General features: G+C 50.7%; 1 protein-coding gene across 1 annotated transcript; it reads left to right on the top strand.

Annotated features, from left to right (window-relative positions):
• The first annotated feature begins 196 nt into the window (after window positions 1-196).
• WDHD1 (WD repeat and HMG-box DNA binding protein 1) lies at window positions 197-19006 on the top strand. Its single transcript, XM_061551447.1, is given in 27 exon segments — window positions 197-500; window positions 2407-2518; window positions 3027-3178; window positions 3850-3880; window positions 3882-3962; window positions 4188-4238; window positions 4849-4944; window positions 5529-5621; window positions 5977-6083; window positions 6569-6888; window positions 7655-7833; window positions 8621-8805; window positions 9329-9582; window positions 10653-10793; window positions 11274-11430; window positions 13487-13601; window positions 13835-13927; window positions 14218-14476; window positions 15169-15222; window positions 15423-15442; window positions 15444-15470; window positions 16117-16203; window positions 16205-16252; window positions 16991-17127; window positions 17783-17918; window positions 18567-18647; window positions 18649-19006. Coding segments are annotated over 27 exon segments (3207 nt in total). The 5' UTR covers window positions 197-426; the 3' UTR covers window positions 18766-19006.
• Window positions 19007-19214: the final 208 nt, after the last annotated feature.

Raw genomic sequence — 19214 nt, forward strand, 5'->3', positions numbered from 1 at the left:
CGAAGCTTTGCGCGGTGACGTCACGCGTCAGGCTTGCGCGGGGACGTAACTATTTTCCCGCGGGGGGGGGGAGAGAGGGGGCGTCACGTGACCAGCGCAGCGTGGACCAATCAGAAGCAGCCTTCTTCGTTTTGGCGCGAACGGCAGGAAACTTTGGGCAGAGCGGAGCCGCGGTCCTCCCCCCCCACCCCCCCTAGGTCGACTCGGCCTTAAATCGCCTGAGCTGGTGCGGTGGGTAAAGCGACACCTTCACCGCTGGGGAAGAAGAGAGACGACTCGCAACTCTCCTCCACCCCGTCGGCAGTCTTAACAGGCGCCCGCTTGTGCCGGCTAACGAGTGGGGGAGGTAAAACGTTGCCTCTGTGGCCGCGGAGCAGCGTCCCCCCGCCGGCTTCTCCCGGGTGACGGCGGCGGTCGACGGCGTCGATGGCGGAGCGCAAGGCGATGCGCTACGGCCACATGGAGGGGTTCACGGGGCTCTGCTACGACGACGCCGGCAGGTGTGCCGACAAGAGTTACTTGCACAGAGACCCACAGATCTGCTCTCTGTGACCCTGTCTGTTTTTAAAATAGTCACTTCATTCGGACGCTGTCTTTCCGACAGCCCTGTTCTTCACCTGATGACGGCTGCTTGCGTTGTGGCCGAAACTTCGTGAGAATTGTATTTTATTATGTTTTATTTTTATCATTTACCTTCTACGTGACTTTACCGAAAGAACCAAGAAGATAGTCACTTCAAGTCGCGGAGGAACTTTAAGATGTTTTCTTGTTCATGGGTTTTGTTTGTTGCACCAGATTCAAGAGCCGGATGGCTCACAGGGCTTTACCTAATCAATTACAATTTAAAACTGTATCCCATCATCGAGCACAGTGTTCTAATTATCAGGAGGGGGAGTAGGGGGCACGTTTGTCTATAAGACATCATCAGTATGAGCCCCCCCCCCCCCATACACATTTGAACCATTGGGGGTTGACAGCAGGCCGATGATGGTGAGGGGGGGGGTGTTGACATTTGTGTATTGACATTTGTGTATTGACATTTGTGTATTGACATTTGTGTATTGACATTTGTGTATTGACATTTGTGTATTGACATTTGTGTATTGTCGGGGGCCACACTAAAGGCGACCAGTGGCCCGCGGGCCTTGCATTGAAGAACACTGACCTATCCTTGGGTCGCATTTTTACTTAAAACTTTCGTGGCTGCAAGAATTCATATTCTATGGTTCCTTCCAAAGAACCATAGAATATCCTTGGGTCTTCCCGTGTGGCCACCAGACACCATTCCCAAGTCTGTCTCGGCAGTCGGCCCCCAACCCTCTCATCCCATACAACAGGGGTGTCCAAACCTTTTGCAAAGAGGGCCACATTTGATAAAGTGAAGATGCCCGGGGGCCAATAGTTCCTTTTGACATTTTTTTTACCAATTACCTTTATTTTTCAAATGACAATGTAAGCAAATATAAGCCACTCAGGCAGACGTGAACAACTCTAAAAACACAATTCTGCCTTTCATTCAGTCAGATAACATTGAACAAACTGTATAGAATACCTTAAATTTCCATGAGTTAAATATCTTTGCCTCATGAACATTTTAAACAGGAGTTATAAGTAATGCAAAGTGGTCTGTTATCATTAAACTTTAAAACAAGTGAATTTTGCCCTTGTCTTTTACAAGATCTTTCAGAAAGCAATAGTTTGTGTCACATCTACAGGTGCATAACATCAACAGTTATAACCAAATCTTATTCAAGAGTTTAATAAAACAAGTGCCATAAGTCCAAGTGCATTAGTGTGCTTTAGGATTTTCACTGTTAATAGTGACAGATGTTACCGTTTCAGATTGATCAAGGAACAGATAACTTGCTGACACTAATGAGAAGGGTGATACTGAGATCTAGATTTCAGTAAAGAGACCAGGTCTGGCTTGAGGGCAGTGGTTGAGATGCGTAAAATGACACGCAAGTGGGAGTCGCTCATCCTTGACCTCAATCGGTTCTTGTTTAAGTTCATGACTGAGAATGTTTGCTCACACAAATATGTGGATTCGAATAAGCTCAGCATTTTCTTAGTGAATGACCGCATTTCTTTTTTTGCAGTCGCCATAGCAGAAATGACTCGAGAAGGGTTTGCGGCACGGATGCAGAGCCAGATAGAATTAGAATGGTGCTGCCACCGTGTGGTGAAAGGAGGAATTGCATCTTAAAAGTTTTATGATTTTTAAGACCGAAGCTGCGGGCCGTGTGAAATCTGACCGCGGGCCGTGATTGGCCCGCGGGCCGGACTTTGGACATGCCTGCCATACAACACCTCCCGGGACAATTCGGCTCCAAAAGACCGTGCGCTGTTTGAATTGCTGTGTTCGGCTTTGAGGGTTTTTTTTTTTGCTCGATGCTGTGTGTGCAGGTACATCGTGACATGTGGGGTGGATGGAGATGTCCGCATCTGGGACGGTTTTGACGACGACGACCCCACGTCTGTGCGTGTCGGAGAAAAAGCTCACGCTGTTGCACTCAAGGTAAGGGCATCCTTACTAAGAGCTTTGACCACGAGCCTGTTTTTTTTATCACGTTCAGCACATTTCTCTAGATTATAAGACACACCGGAACGTTAAAGACGCATCTTCAAACTGATGCCCGATGTCATTAAAGTGTGGTTGCACACCCGCTAAACTACCGGATTATATGTAGATGAAAAGTAGGCTTGGGCACGACAAGTCGCTGAAGGTGTGATGACCAATGGGTTAGACGGAAGATGGCATGGCAGGCCACGCCGCTGTGAGGATGACTGGAGTTCGCGTGATGGTTTATGCTCCTTAACGAGATCAGCAAGGTATTGTGGGTCATTTGTGGCAAGAACTTTGTGCGTAATTAATGCGAAGTTTCACAGTAGGGGTCAACACAAGCTTTACGTGCTTTTCCCATTGTGTAATTAATTTGCGAGTAATTTCTTACAATGAGGTACATTTGGTTGCATGGCGGTGTGACTTTGCCTCTTCTTGTCTGGTGTGCCCGCCGGGTGTGCAGGGCAGCCGGCTCGTCACGGCCGTGTCCAATCACACGGTGCAAGTTCACACCTTCCCCGAGGGCGTCGCGGACGGCATCGTCACCCGCTTCACTGCGGCCCCCTCGCACCTCGACTTCAACCAGGACGGCTCGAAGCTCGCCGCTGCCGGAAGGTTCGTTCTTCGTACTGTCGTGGGGTTTTTTGGTTTTGGATACAATTTTTTTTTTTTTTACTCAGGAATGCCTGAATTGAGTAACATCTGCTTCGTTGCTGTACAATGTTTTCTTATTTTGGTGTCCCAGGTCACTCTTGCAAATGAGGACTCATTCCTGGTCTCGTGAGCGCAACGTTTTTTGGAAGGGTCCTGCAAAGTTTCACGTTAGAGGAGAGACAATTGTTGCTACGTGTTTTCCAACTGAGCTAATTTAGGGATCGTTTTTTTATTATTTTGGAAAATATAGACCTTGACGCCCAGCACACTATGCCTACTCTTTTATAGCATCATGTCACATGGACTTTTAACGTCCACTGTGGAGCAGCCAGCACATATATTTAAGGTTCTTACACCCGCGGTGTTAACTAGGGTGCCCATATGGCTTGATCCGCGAACCTGTGCAACAATCGGCAAACGCCCCACCGCTCTTAGGCTCATTAGTGGTATAAAGTAGTGGCGTGTGTGTAATTTGCTTTTGTTGTTGAATGTAAATACTTTAAAATGTCTGCATGATCACACGTTCTAAAAATATGCAGAGATTTGTAATTTTGTTATGAATTTTGTTGGCAAAATGTAATTCTAAAAGTCGCTTAGGGGCAAAAGACTAACCTGGGGCATTCTGTGAACAGCGACTTCCTCATCAAAGTTGTGGCCATCAACGGGTGGAGAGCAGCAGGTGACGCTGTACGGACACCAAGCGCCTGTGCTTAGCGTCGCCTTTGACCCCTGCGGTGTGTTCCTGGTGAGTCTCGGTGCCCTCTTTAAACCAATTGCACGTTGGCGTGATTTAGATGCACCAGCCCTCTGCAAGGGATGATTAAACTACGGAACGGTGCTTGCGTGTGCGATGATCTCGTGAGATGCCACTGTCCTGTTGATGGTACTCCTGTTGCCGTGCCAGTAGAAGCCGGTTCTATGTGCTGCTGTCGCAGATGGTGCCGTCACATGTTCTTGTCTTTGGTTTTAGGCTTCGTCCAGCTGCGATGGGACGGTGTGCATTTGGCTCATATCTGATCAGGTTTGCCATATGTTTTTTTTATTTCCCCTTTTAATCAGTCCAATACTCTGTACATCCATTTATTCGAAATGTAAAGCTGGATTGATTAGTTCTGTAGTGCCATGTTGTCGACCAGGGGTGGGGAACCTTTTTTCTGCCAAGGGCCATTTGGATATTTATAACGTCATTCGCGGGCCATACAAAATGATCAACTTAAAAATGAGCCTGTTATATTTGGTCAACACATTTAATTAACTCACTCCTAATGTAATGGCTGGAACTGCTTCTCTTTGGTGAGGCGTGTGATGTTAGCTGGTATTGATGATGTTGCTACTCTTAACTGCTTTTCCAGGTTTCCTCCTAGATGTATTGAATTTCGCGTCCCGCCTGCGGTTGCCTTGGCAGGGCTTGACCAAATGATTTCGCGGGCCTTATACGGCCCGCGGGGCGAACGTTCCCCACCCCTGTTGTAGACGAATGTGTTGTCTATATTATTCATGGTGTTCTTCGAAACGTTTAACTCCCACCGTTACACTCGGTTATACAGAAAGATCCAATGCTGTGTATGGGCCCTCACCCGTGTCCGGAATGACTGCTCTGGTTGTGGGCTGTGGCGTGTGGTTGTGGTTAGTCCAGAGCACAAACGTGGGCTCTTCTTGACAAGTCGAACGACGTGTGCAACGCACGCACTCTCTGCCGCCTCGCCTGGCAACCACACACTGGACAGGTGAGCTATACCCAGCAGAGCCAAAACCCTTGCCCCAGAGCGCCAGTCTTGATGTAAGCAATCCCAACAATCTCTTTATAAAGCAATGTCATCCCTCGACCGCCAATAATTTGGTACATTTGGGGTTCGCATCATTCTTATAGTGCAGGGCTATCACGGAGGCACTGTGTTTCACAGATGGATATAGTCTGTCACGAGGAAGCAATATTGCTATGAGCCATATCCCAATTGAACAATTTGCAGGTAACTTTACCAGTTTGGCAAATTTGGAATGTGACACTGGTACACAATGGCCTACTCATTTCGAATAACGTCAAATGATCATTAACATCCACTTTGCTATCCTTCATACATCTGGAGTAATAACAAGAGAAGCCTTCCCGACTCAAACCACAAACTTCCTATTCGCACGGTTGGCTATGTACGGTGCAAAGGAAGTTTCCATACAATAAGCCATATCACCACCACTTAAGCATTAATTTACTCTCTAAGAATGTTCACTCAATATGAGCGGTATGCATTCCTGTACCATCAGTGTGTGCCACGCACCACTGTGCAGTGATCGTTCCTTTCTTCCTCTGCAGCATTTGGCCGTACCTGTGGGAAAAGCTGTAAAGGTGTTCGAGAGAAACTCATGGGACAAGAGTTTTGAATTGGTGGCCGATGGAGTCGTGCAGGTGAGCTGCTTATCTGCTGATCAACATTGACCACGGCATCACTGTACGCTAGATACACAAACAAACATTCGTCATCATCAGCCATGGTCAATCCACTACTGTATTACAGCATCCCAAAGCTACCGCCACCTCTCACGATCATGTGCTGTAACAATCCACGTAGCAGCTGCACAAGTGTTCCTATGTGAGGTAAATATGTATGAAGAGCAATATGTAGGATTGGCGTCTGTGCAACATGGGTCATGTGAGAGCTTGCATCTGCCCACCGTTGACAACTTGTGTTGTAGCTAGATGCACGTCTATCGGAACGTGTGTGATTGGCAAAACTGTTTGTGGTTGTGTGCATGGACCACAGCCCTGGAATGTGGTTGCATGGGCACCGGGAGGTGGAAGCGTGGCGGCTGCCAGCGTGGATGGACACATTGTGGTGTGGGACATTGCTTCACGGAGCTGTGTTGAAAGGTGTGTTCCACACTCACATACACGGGTATGCTGACCATGGAATAATGTAGAAAGCCCCCCAGTTGTATCGTGCACTGTTACAATGAAAATTAAAGAACTCGTAATAATATACAAAAATATGGTGCCGAGGCCCTCGGTTTGGTGTCTGTTGATCCTGTGTGGCAATCCGGAAGAGAGCAGGCCAGGGGAGTGATGTGTATACAATTAGGAAAAAACAGGCTACGCTGGGTGGGACACAGGCAGGATGGTGAAATGGGTCAGTTACTGAGACAGGCACTTGAGTGGGCTCCACGGGTCCTTCGAACAAAGAGACGACCTTAGACCAGGTGGTGGGATACTGTTTTAGCAGATCTTGGGCGGTCGTTGTGTCTTCTGTGCAGCAGCTATGGGATCTGGCAGAGGGTAGATCGCGGTGGCAATTCAGGTGCGGTGGCATCAACGGCTTCGAGCCAGGTTGACATCTTGATCCTGGTCCTGTGTGGCAGAGTGAGGCACGAGAAAGGATACAGCATCTGTGGACTTGCTTGGAGCCCTCAAGGCAGGGGGGAGCTGGCCTACACGGACACCAAGGGCAACCTGGGGCTGCTGCTGCACGTGTCCATGGGCTCCACCGTTGCTCCGCGAGAGGTGCCACAGGCTGCGCCCCATGCTGCTGCTGCTGAGGACGCCTACGATGACCTCTTTGACACAGATGACGCAGGGTTCCGGGACGACGAAGCCATGGAGGATGAAGGTGATGGAGATGATGCGAGGCCGGCGGCCAACCGCAACCGCAGTCTCGTGCTGCATGACGATGATTCCCGTGGTGAGAGGCACCGCTCGCACCACTCGCATCGCTCGCATGACTCGCACCACTCAAATCGTTCACACGCTTCACATCGTTCACTTTGAGGAGTTTGAAGAGGCCTCCCCTACTGATGAGGTCAAAGGCCTTTGTAAGATCAATGAATGTCAAGTACAGGGGCATTTTCTGTTTTCGACATTCTCCTGTAGCTGACGCAAGGAGAAGAGCATGTTAATCGTAGACCTTCCTGCTCTGAAGCCACACTGAGCCTCAGGATGTGTCCTCTCAGCTAGTATCTGTAACCTGCTGAGGACCACATGAGCAAAGGTTTTCCCCACGATGCTCAGCAGGGAGATGCCGTGGTAGTTATTGCAGTCCCCACGGTCACCCTTGTTTTTATATAGGGTGATGATGTTGGAGTCTCTCATGCTTGAGGCACTGCTCCTTCTTCCCAACACTGGCAGAGAAGTTCATGGTGTTTTGTGAGCATAGCGGGTTTCGCACATTGCAGTACCTCAGGTGTGATGCCGTCTTGTCCCGGGGACAGGACGGCATCACTCACACCACTCACGTCGCCACACGACTCACATCACTCACACGACTCGCATTTCTCACTCCACACGGCACCACTCGCATCACTCACTCTGCACGGCACCACGCACATCTCTCACACCGCTCACACCATTCGCAGACCTCACTGTACACTGCACCACTTAAACCAATTGCAGCACTCGCACCACATTATGTGGCAAGCAAAATGTTTTTACGAAGTGCTGTTGTTTTGTAGACACGGGCTCGCTGAGGCAAGGTTCCGCTGTGGACGAGGACGACGGGAGTCGGGGCCCGGCAGCGGAGGATCAGCGGCCAGGACCTCTTCCCCCGGGCAACACAGGCCCTGCACCCACCCCCCGACAGAAGGCGTTCCAGCCGGGATCAACTCCCGCACACCTCTCCCACCGCTTCATGGTTAGATACCATGATACACACGCACAGATGCGTCATGAGTGGATGTATAGGACAGATATCATCGGAAAGGTCCTGATGTATTCACTATCGCAATAATATCCTTTGCATTTATACGGCACTTGCTTTAATGCCTTAGAAACTCAAAATGGCTTATATCACATCTCATCTCAAACATTCAAAGGATACCCCGAGTGGCAGCTGTGTAGCACATGCTGACTCAGCGATGGCCTGCAGGTGGGCTTTAGTCTGCTAGCAGTTGGCGATGATTGAAATTTTGTAATTTTACGTGTAATTTTTCTAATTTTGGGAAATGTGGACCATGACGCCAGCACACAATGGCCTACTCGTTTGAATGATGCTGCTTGTTATGGAAATTTGCGATTCTAATCCAAAATCCAGGCTTAGTTTATACTGTGGGTGTTTTAACCATGAAATATGTGTCATTAAACTTCTCTTTGTCTTTCGAAGAAGAGTAGCCCATTAGCCCAATGCGCTACGAATCCGGCAACCAGAGTTAGATTCCCGCTCACAGAGAAATTTAAGGGCTAATATTTGAACCGGCCATGGGCCTCCCCAAGGTCAATGCAGCCTTAAATGAGTACCTGTTACGGTGTGTAAATATTATCACTGGGGAAACAAAGGTGGCCAGGGGTGGTGCTGGTCACTCACAACTGTGTGTGCAGTGCCGACATTAATAGGGGCTCGCTAACAGCACTTGCCCCAACGGTCTGTACAAAAGATATAGGCTGGACGGATCTTTGTCTTTGTGTGCATATGCGCGAGGCAGATGTGGAACTCGGTGGGAGTGGTGCGGAGTTACAATGACGAACAAGACAGCGCCATAGATGTGGAGTTCCACGATGCGTCTCTGCACCACAGCATGCACCTCGCCAACAACCTGAACCACACGCTGGCCCACCTCTCCAACCAGGCCGTGCTCCTGGCCTGTGAGGCCACGGAGGACACGCCTAGGTGGGAACACAACGCAGCTTGCAGTGACAGGGGACTTGGGAGGCCTCTAGTGCAGAGTGTCTGGAAGAAGCTTATTATGACGCTTCTCTGTGTGTGCTCATGTGTACTGGGGAGCAGTAGTGCAGTGGGTAGCGCATTGCGCTACCAACCTGGTGAACCGAATTTTTATTCCCCTTAACAGCCAACATCAGTGACGAATGTCTGAACTGGTCCTGGACCTCTCCTAGGTTGACTCAGTACGAGTACCTGTGTGAACATCTGCATTGCGGGCACAAAGGCGGCTGGGTATGGTGTTGGCCATCCACCCCATTGTCTGCTGTGCCGGCCTTAATAGGTGCATGCTAACAGCACTTGCCCTAACAGTCTGTTATGGTTCATATTGGGGATCTGTGTTTTTTGTTAAGGCTGTGTGTGCCACGTGTGCCCTTGCTTGCTCTTCGTGCTGTGTATGTATTGCGCTCGTGTGTGCTGTGCATACTCAGGAGTGCTGTGCGTTCAATTTGTACTGCATGCCCGAGAACAGCAAGGTGCAGTGTCTGCACTTCGGCTCCTGGGACACGACGAAGGAATGGACTCTGGAGCTGCCCACGGGCGAGACTGCCCGCGCCATTTGCGTGGGTGGGGACTGGGTGGCCGTGGCCTCCAGTGGGGCCTCCATGGGTCCTCTGCTCAGGATCCTGTCCCTGGGAGGCCTGCAAAGGGAGGTGTCCCTGCTCCCAGGGCCGGTGCTCGCCTTGGCCGCTCACGCGTCGAAGTTGCTCGTCGCCTACCACAGGGGTGAGCATGCTGTGAGGCGGTTTCTCTGCATGGATGTCTTCACTATGAATTATAAGTAGGGTTGAAGTTTATTTGTTTAACCAGGTAAGAATTAATGAGGCCAGGATAGTCTCATTTGCCAGTGACCTGGACTGTGTGTGTGTCGAGGGATAGTGTAGCGGTTACCGCACTGCGCTACGAACCCGGCAACCCAAGTTCAATTCCTGCTCATGGCCAACACCAGTAACAATTATAATCTGAACGGGTTATGGGCCTCCCCTCGGTCAATTTAGTATCAAAGGAGTACCTGATGACAAAGGCGTGGTCCTGGCAACCCATCCCCTCGTGACGTGCCGGCCTTCATAGGTGCTTGCTAATAGCACTTGCACCAACAGTCTGTTAAAGGGTATATGGGGAATCTTTGTCTATGCATGAGTAGTGTGTTATACGGAGGCACACACTGGAGTTGGAGGCAACACGTTTATTTAACGACCCAACAGGGCTAACTACATAAACGTACACTGGTTCTACATCTAGGTGATAACTACATGGTTAACTAGACCACAATGGGGTAACTACATAACCGGGTCAGTCAGTAACACACTGTCCGACCCACGATGCCGAGCGTAACATCGAAGACCGCTGATCGAAGAGACGTAGCACCGACGAGTTCCATTCCAACAGAGAGCCCAGAACCGTCTCGGGACGCGTGGCCTGGCTCTGTCCTCGGCCACACGCCCTTCTAGATCCTACGAGAAGACTGGCCCATATCACGTGTCCCTCAAGCCCCCTTTTGAGCCCCCTTGCTACCCTGCCCTGGCCACGTGCCCTCTCGCATTCACACAGAGTATCACGTCCTCACTTGCTCTCTCTCTGACCCTCACCAGGACTATGCCCGTAGGGCCCGCTTCCATGCCATATCGACTCTGGTGCCAGAGAGAGGCTCAAGACGTACATTTCCACTCTTGTGACAGTAGCTGGCGCTAAACACCATAGTGACTCCATATAAGTCACTGCACATGTATGTATGTTGAACTTCTTTTGCACCGTACGTAGCCAATCGTGCTAATCGCAGTATGCGTGCTGTCCAGGTGTGGCCTTTGATGGAGACCAGTGTGTAGGATTCCAGCTTCTGGATTTGAGCTGCCAAGGTAGAAGGGCCGTCGTGCGAGGAGACCCCATTCCCCTGGGACCCAAGGCCCATCTCACCTGGCTCGGCTTCTCCGCCGAAGGTTCGTCCTCTTCCAGTGCCCCTTGGAATTCACTCGTTTTACGTGACAATGTTGGCGTTGTCCAGTTTTTTTTTCTTCCTCTGTTTTCTCTTTTGTTGAGAGATGCTCAACAATTCTGAGCTGGGAGATTTATCAGGAGAAGTTTACGTGAATATTCTCAGGGCTCTTGGAAGCATTTCCTGTTATGCCTTCCTCTGAATAAATATTCCAATGCGAATATGGCTATGGTCTGACAAATGTGGCCTGCTTTCCTAAGCCAAAAGTCCCCACATGGGGTCTGCTACTCAGATTTTCTCCCTGCATGCACTGCCACTTATTGAGTCCTCGTATCTCATTCCACCACATCAGTTCAACTCGCCCTCGCTCTCTCATTACTACTCCTAGGATCATTAAACATGTTACATTTCGTTGCGCAATTTTAAATGGTCCTTTCGGTGCACTCAACTCTTTTGCCGTGCACCTGGTGCTTGTGCCTCCCAGGTACCCCAGTATTTGCAGACTCGCTGGGGGTGGTCAGTCTCATGAACCGAGCGCTGGGCTACAGCTGGACCCCGGTGTGTTGTACCCGTGACCTACTCAAGAGCCGCGGAGACCACTACTGGCTGGTGGGCGTACAGGAGGCCCTGCAGCAGCTCAGGTGAGTGGCGTGTGGTTGACCAGGCGAGGACTTAAGAGACTGGGATAGTCTAATTTAGAAGAGTGAGCTCTGGTGCATTAGTCTGCCAACCTAGGGGTGATGGTTGCTACATTAAGTCCCCAAATGAGCAATTTGTGGGTACATTTAACAGAGGAATTCAAGTGTGCAAAAACCAGGCTCCAGATGACACTGAATGAATCTCGAGACCCAGTGGTGAGCAACAACGCGTCGACCTTGGCAACTGGGCGCAAATGGAGGCCAGGAAAAGCAGTCCAGGAGGCAACAGCAGCCCTCAGACATGCTGACATTGTGGGTCATGTTCAGCAAGGGAGAGGAGGCCTTGGGCTAACTAGCCGTGCTGTTTGGAGTAAGGCCACTGCACCAGAGCGGCGGAAGATGGTAGTGCAGGAAGTACGCCATCAGGAGGAGGCTGCAAGGTGGGCCAAAGCAGTCTCTCTTGCCAAACAGGGACAGTGGACTCGATGGGACAGTGTGGAGAAGAGGAAGATCAGCTGGAAGGATCTGTGGGCCATGGAAGCGAGGCAGTTGAGCTTTTCCATCAGAGCAACATATGACGTCCTTCCAACACCAGTTAATCTTCAACAATGGTATGGTGAAGATCCGGACTGTGCCCTCTGTTCCATGCCAGCCAACCTCAGGCACATTCTCACAGGGTGTAAAACAAGCCTCACCCAAGGTCGCTACACTTGGCGTCACAACCAAGTCCTTAAAAACCTTGCGTCCGCCCTGGAGGACAAGCGAGCTGCCACCAACTCCCTACCACCCCCAGCAGCATCACACCCCTTACGGACGACCTTTGTCCACGAAGGGGCTAAACCACCGAAGAGCGGCTCTACACCATTAGAGCGAGACCAGCTGCGCTTGGCCCGCGACTGGAAAATGCTAGCTGACATTGGCCGGCAACTTGTGTTTCCTCCGGAGATCGCAACCACCACCCTAAGACCTGACATGGTGCTCTGGTCCCGTTCGCTCAAGAAGGTCTTCATCATTGAGCTCACAGTACCCTGGGAGGACTCAGTAGATGAGGCTTATGAGCGAAAACATCTGCGCTATGTCGATCTAGCTGCCGAAGCACGGCATCATGGCTGGAACACAGAAGTCCGACCAGTGGAGGTGGGCTGCAGAGGTTTTGTGGCAACATCTACAACCAGACTGCTTAGAGACCTGGGAATTAAGGGCCAGAGCCAGCGTTCGGCAATCAGAGCTGTATCGGAGGCGGCAGAAGGCAGCAGTCAGTGGCTCTGGATGAAGAGGAAAGACCCCAGCTGGGCCCCAAAGTGAGAGGGCCAGGAGGTATGCAGTCAACAATGCTTGACTCAGGGAGGAGGACGCTCCTGCCATGCATAGTCCCATGGGATGTTGGCTATCAACAACAAGGCAACTCCTATGACTAATTGGGAATGGGACGCAAGCGTAGGATTGATCACCCTGTCGCTGGCCGCCTTTGGGGAGGGTGTATAGTATGAAAGGCCGAAACACCCTAGGAACCAAAGGTTCACTACTGACGATGCGCTCCCCAAATTTCACCAGGCTCACTGTTCATGAACTCTTGGAAGTGCTTGCACAAAGGATAGTAACATCTCATCCTGTGTTCTTGGAATCACAAGCCTGGTATAATGTGCGGTTTCTGGGGAGGGGGTGGACAAAAACAGCGAAGGGAGAGGAACTTTTTGGCACTCTCACATTGTCTAGGTGCGGGGAAGGGATGCTCGGTGCCCACCCTGATGGGGGTCTCCGACGGATGTGGGGGGGAGAGTGGGAGTTTGTGTTTACGGGCAGGGGAAGAGGGGTAGGGAGAAAGTAACCAACATTCTAGGGGTTGATCGGGTGTGGGAGGGGGAGGGGACTGGTAAAGGGACACACTCTAAGTCATATAACATACGTGCGGCTTTATGTGTTGAGGGGTGACAACCTCTCCTCTATCCGGCACACACGATCGTCTACATTTTGCGAACAACGTCCTAAAGCGCGAACGTGCTACCGCCGGGCCACCGCCACCACCTGCCGCTGATGCAGGAACTGTGTCCCTCGGCAGGTGCATTCCATGCAAAGGCTCCAGATTCCCACCCACGTTGCCCCGTCCAGCGGTCACCGTAGTGCCCTTCAAGTTGCCGTTCTGCCAGATGAACACGGAGAAAGGCGCCATGGAGGTACGTGGCTGCGCGGTTGTTGTTTTAGCGGCCGGGAGAGAGCCGTTTATAGGAGTGGTTGATTACATTTGTTGAGGTAATAAGAGGAGTAATGCTTAGTCGGAACTGACTTCTATATTTGGGGGGGGGCGGTGAGCACGGGTTAGCTTTGTCCCTCACATTAGGTGGTGGCATAAGCGGCTCTGGCTTGTGGCTCCGGAGGCTTAACGCGATGACTCTGCCTTCACCCACAGGAGCAGTACTGGTGCTCCCGTCTGACCAAGGGGGCCGGACCCAAGGGCGACGCCACGCACCACCAGCAAGAGTGCCTCATGAAGATGTTTGCTGTTCGTACTCGCCCTCACTCTAGTCCTTACTCGAGCGTACTTTGCGTTGTGGCAGAATCTGCGTTGTGGCGATGTCTGCGTTATGGCAGAATCTGCGTTGTGGTTGCTCAGTGTTGCGGCGACTCGGTGTTGTTGCTGCATCTGCTTTGTGGCCGGGTTCTGCGTGGTGGGTAGATCTACATTGTGGCCGGGTTCTGCGTAGTGGGTAGATCTACATTGTGTCTAGCTCTGCGTTGTTGCTGATTACTGTTTGTAGCTAACTGTGCGCTGTGTCTGGCTGCACGCTCCAGCTGGCGTGCAAGCTGGACCGGGAGTTCCGCTGCGTGGAGGTGGCGCACATGATGACCCCTGCGGCACTGACCCTGGCGATCAAATACGCGTCTCGCTCGCGCCACCTGGGTCTGGCGGAGCGCCTCGCCGAGCTGGCGCGGTCGCTCGAGGATGAGGCGGAGGCCAAGGCGGAAGATGATGAGGACGTGGAGGTGGCGGAAAACGAGGCTGAGACTGCGGCCAAGGAGCCGCCTGTGAGGCGGGACACGGATCGGAGCAGTGAGTGATGGGGGGATGGGGGAATAAAGATTCTCCAAAACAGTTATTTTCATTCCAATATGACAAAAATATACAGGCATTCCTCAACGTATGTTGAACTTCGTTCGCAACGTACGCAGCCGACCGTGCTCATAGAGGTGCCAATTGGTGGGGCCTCTGAAGTGTGACATGGCTTAGGGCCCCAGCAAGGTCACAATCCGGCCCTGTCGAATTCGTTCGTTTTGCTGTCCATAGCCGTACAGGCGCAGTCCGCACCTGAGTGATCTGTATGTATGTTGAACTTCTTTCACATACCGTACGTAGCCAACCGTGTTAATCGGAGGTGGGGATCTGTCATGCAACCAATGCGCGCTCGAAGTCCCACAACTTATTCACCCCCTGTTTGTAGTTAGCTCAACCTCCTCCTACCCCCACCCACGTCAGAATTGTAACAACTGTTGTTTGTGTGCTTCGAAGAAGTGTCATTGCCTGATACGTCGCCTATTATATATATCCGTTTTTGTTGTAAAGCCATATGTTATTGACCAATGTGTGTTTTGTTATTTGCATTGAAAGGGTTTGTCTCCTGCTGTAAGCAGCCTGTTGAGCAACTTACTCGCAACCCGCGCGTAAGTGATTCGGTTGCATGCAACCGAGTTGCCCAACAGATCGCTCAGGCTCGTGAGTATAACTCCTGTTCGTGGTTGTTGCAGGACCAGTGCTGCAGAGCAACAGAGACCAGGAACCTTCCTTGCCAATCAGGCCAGGTGAGAGGGCCAGGCCGCCAATGTAATGTGCCATGATGCCTGCGTTTGTGTACATGGCAAAAATGCGCGATGTCGCACATCAGCTATATATAGGGAATTTTGAAAGTAAAATGTTTTTGTTAACAAGAGACATAAAGCAATCGGCATTTAATCTACAATATGTTTACAGTAACATTACCCTTCATTTTGCCAATTTCCAGGGCCAGTTGTGCGAAAATCCTGCAATTCATCGCAGCAACCCATTCAAAGTAAGAGGGACTCCTTTAAAATACGTCTCATTGTGTACCGTGGTGGGTGGTTGGAGGTATCTTGTCTGTATGTGTCATTCATTGTATACTGTACGTGTGTATTGCATTGTGTGTATGCACATTGTGTGTGTGTACTGTGTGTTTATAGTGTGTGTATGCACTTTGAAAAGGAACTGCTGTGTTTGTGCACAATGTGGGTGTGTTCACCAGGTCCTTTCACTGCTGAGTGTACATGTGTATAGTTTTGGAGTACCCGTGGTATTATTATTGCGTGCTTTCCCATGCAAATTTACACGGAGAGGCATATTCTTTACAGTCGGAGCCAGTCCTGGAAATTCCACACTTCTGTTGCAAGGTTGAGCAATTTTATCGTCGAATCTGACACTTTTATCGAAAACCGGTCTAGAATTTGCTTGTATTGAACCAACGCTGCTGAATATATGAGCTCCCAGAAGGCCTTGTGGTTTGGCGGGAAGCATACAAAAACCAAAAATTTTAATTTGCAGAGACCGATATATATATGAAGGAGAATATTGTCTGCTCATATATTTCACTACCGGGCTTTGTTGAACTCTGTCACCTTGTGATTGGGATCCATGTGCTCTGACCATTGCACCGCCTCGCCCGGGCTCTCGTGCCTTCCCAGGTGTCGGCAGAAGCTGCGACCTCGAACGAGGAGCGGCCTCCGTGCAGCAGCATTCTGGACAGCATGAGCAAACCCCGACGCTCGGTTCCCCACCCCTAGTCCCGGCCCACAGCCTGCCAAGCCAAAGGCCAAGCAGGTGCCTGTCCCCTTGTCCACACGCACGCACACACACGCTGACTTTCTTATCTGTTCAACCTTTTCACGGTTCAGGTAGCGTCATTTCTCAATGACCCGGTGATTCCTTCCAGTGGCCGGTACCATTGGTTTCACGGGAGAGAATATAGGTTTGGGTTTTCGGGCCCACACATTGTGTGGCAAAATCTAAAAATGATAGGTATCGCCTTGAAGGACCAGTGTCCTGCCCCATTTATTCTGAAAATGTTTACCAAAAATTTAACCGAGCAGCGTTTACAGAATTAATTAAAAAGTGGCTTGCTGCAAGGTGACGTACGGCTGAAAAACGCATGGCTGTGAAAAGTGTTAATTGCACGATCATTTCCATATTGTTGCATTAAAATGTTTTTCCAGGGATGCCTTACAGAGACTGTATTCTCCAAATTACAATATACTTTTTTTCCCCCCATGTATTTTAAAACAATATTGGGAATGAGTCTTATAATCCACTAGTAAGCAGATTTGTATAGATTTATTGACACTAGTTACACATTTGTGGTGCTTCTGACTTTCTGCTGCGTCTCACAATCCTGAGAACACGAGTATGGTGTAACGTGCAAAGTGCACTGTGGTTAAAAATGTTAGCGCAGGCACGAGTGTCCGCGGGGGGCACTGTCGACCCACACTGACGCATTTGCCTTTACCGACGATATGACGAACAACACTGCCCTGGCCTCGCTGTGTTTATGGGCTCAAGCAGGCGACACTGTTCGGAATGAGTTTCAAAGGAAAAGACCAAGAGGTGGCTGGAGATGCTCAGAAGAAGGAAGAGTCTGGAGATTCTCAGATGAAGGAAGCTGCTGGGGTCATTACAAAAGACAAGGAAGCTGTGCGATGGTCAGTGGCTGAGTTCGCTGCAGAATTGTTGCCTCCGGGTCGACATGCGGAGGCTGCTAATGAGCAAGCGTGCATTGTGTGAAGACCGTGTCGGTTGTGGAAGCTGATTGGCTGTGTGTCAGCAGGTAGAGCACTAAGCTACCCACTGTGGGTGGTATGTCTGGGTGTATACTATGAAGGTGTGCTATGACTGTGTTGTCTGGATGTGTGCTATTTCTCTGTCTGTGTTTGTGCTGTGCCTCTTTGTGTGCTATTTCTGTGTGTGCTGTATCTGTACTCTATCTACGTGTGGTGTGTTTGTGTGTGTGCACCATGCTATTCATATCTGTGTACTGCGTCTGCGTGTGCTGTGCATTTGCGCCATGCCTGTAGTAGTCATTCGAACTCTTTCCTATGAATCTGGCGACCTCGGTTAGATTCCCACTCGTGGCCAACATAGGTGACGAATATTTTTACCGGTCCTGTGTCTCGCTCAGGTCAACTCGGCTTTCTATGAGGGAGATTTAGGCGGCCGAGTGTTCCTGGACACACCACCGCGCTGTGTGTTGTGCCGGCCTTCGGAGGGGAGCGCGCCAACAGCGCTCGCCCCACGACGGTCTGTTTAGGCCACACGGGGGATCTTTGTCTTCGAGCTGTCGCTGTTGTGCGTGTGCAGCGTGCGCACTGGCTTTGAGCTGTGGCTGCGGGAAAACCGTGAGCTCGTGGAGGCCGGGCGCAGCGACCTCGGCGAGGAGGATCTCGTGCGAGACGGGACCGCGCGCTTCCGGGAGCTCCCGTCGCAAGAGAAGAAGGCAAGCGTGCCTCTTTTACCAACCGCTCGATACCACAGCAGACTCTCACCTCGCAAATTATATGTTGTATGTATGTTGAACTTCTTTCAGTCCTTACGTAGCCAACCGTGCCAATCAGGAGGTACGGTAGGAATTTGCAAAAATAGAAACTTGCAGTGAGTGGCGATGATGGCATCTGGGTGTTGGCAGGCTTGCCCTCTCCGCTCCGTGTCGACGGATGCTGCCACATTTAGGGCCTGCTACATTTGTCAGCAGACAGACTGGCAAGGCAAATGTTTGGCTAACTATCTATAAGGTGTTATGGGGATGGTCACTTTCCCACCAGCATATGAATCGGGCCCTTAACTGAGAAATTTAGAGCTATCGTGGCGGAATGGTTCGCGCACTGGACTTGCTATCCAGAGGTTGCCAGGTTCAATTCGAATCTCCATGCGCGGCAGTTGAAACGATGACGCCAGTTTCTTAAGTCCTCTCCACCTCTGTCCACCCAGCAATATAAATGGGTACACCACAGTGGGTTAAAGTGAGGGTGCTCCCCACTTCTTGCAGAACCTGGACCCTGCACCCTGGAACTGTCTTGAAGCGCAAGTTTCCGCCTTCCCCCCGGGCTGAAGGTCCGAGTTGTGTAATTATCGTGTGCTCGTACAGGAATGGAACGCCAAGGCAAAGGCGTTTGCGCAGGAAGCTAAAGAGGTGGAAGATTTGAAGAGGATGCGCGAGGAGCCGGTTGACGGAGAACGATCGGAAAGCTCCTCCCGACGATGAACGCGCATCGAAAAGGAAGCGTCCTTTGGCAGCGGTTACAAGTGTACAGTTGTCGGCCTTTGCATTCAGCAAGGATGGGTGATCTTACGGAGTTTGTACAAAGTGCCGCCCCACCGATTTTTAACACGTTGGCTGCAATAAATGTTCGATGTTTTTGGTTAAAAGCTTTGTTGATGTGACAAGTTAAATGGACGTTCGCGACTTATATTTGTAGGTCGTGTCAAAGTGTGGCTTTTAACACCAGTTGCACAGCAGCTGCACACCAGCTTCACAACCTGTACACGTATCGGTACGCACCAACCACACGCCAGTCACAACACTGGGGTTACGAGTTCAGGAAGAGGGGGGGGGATACGATTGTGTTAGCGGTTATGGTTAACACGGGGGTCTGTGTTAGAGGGGTGGAGTTGGGCCCAACTAGTGCATCTTCCAGTCATCTCAATCGGTCAACCCATGGCACCTGGGTCTGTCCCGTGACTTGTCAGCGAGCCTTCGACACTTAACGTGGCCTCAAAATGTACCATGTCTGGC

This window comes from Lethenteron reissneri, chromosome 14, assembly GCF_015708825.2.
Source record: "Lethenteron reissneri isolate LAM-NWPU_2019-01 chromosome 14, ASM1570882v1, whole genome shotgun sequence".
In the NCBI taxonomy this organism is placed as follows: Eukaryota; Metazoa; Chordata; class Hyperoartia; order Petromyzontiformes; family Petromyzontidae; genus Lethenteron; species Lethenteron reissneri.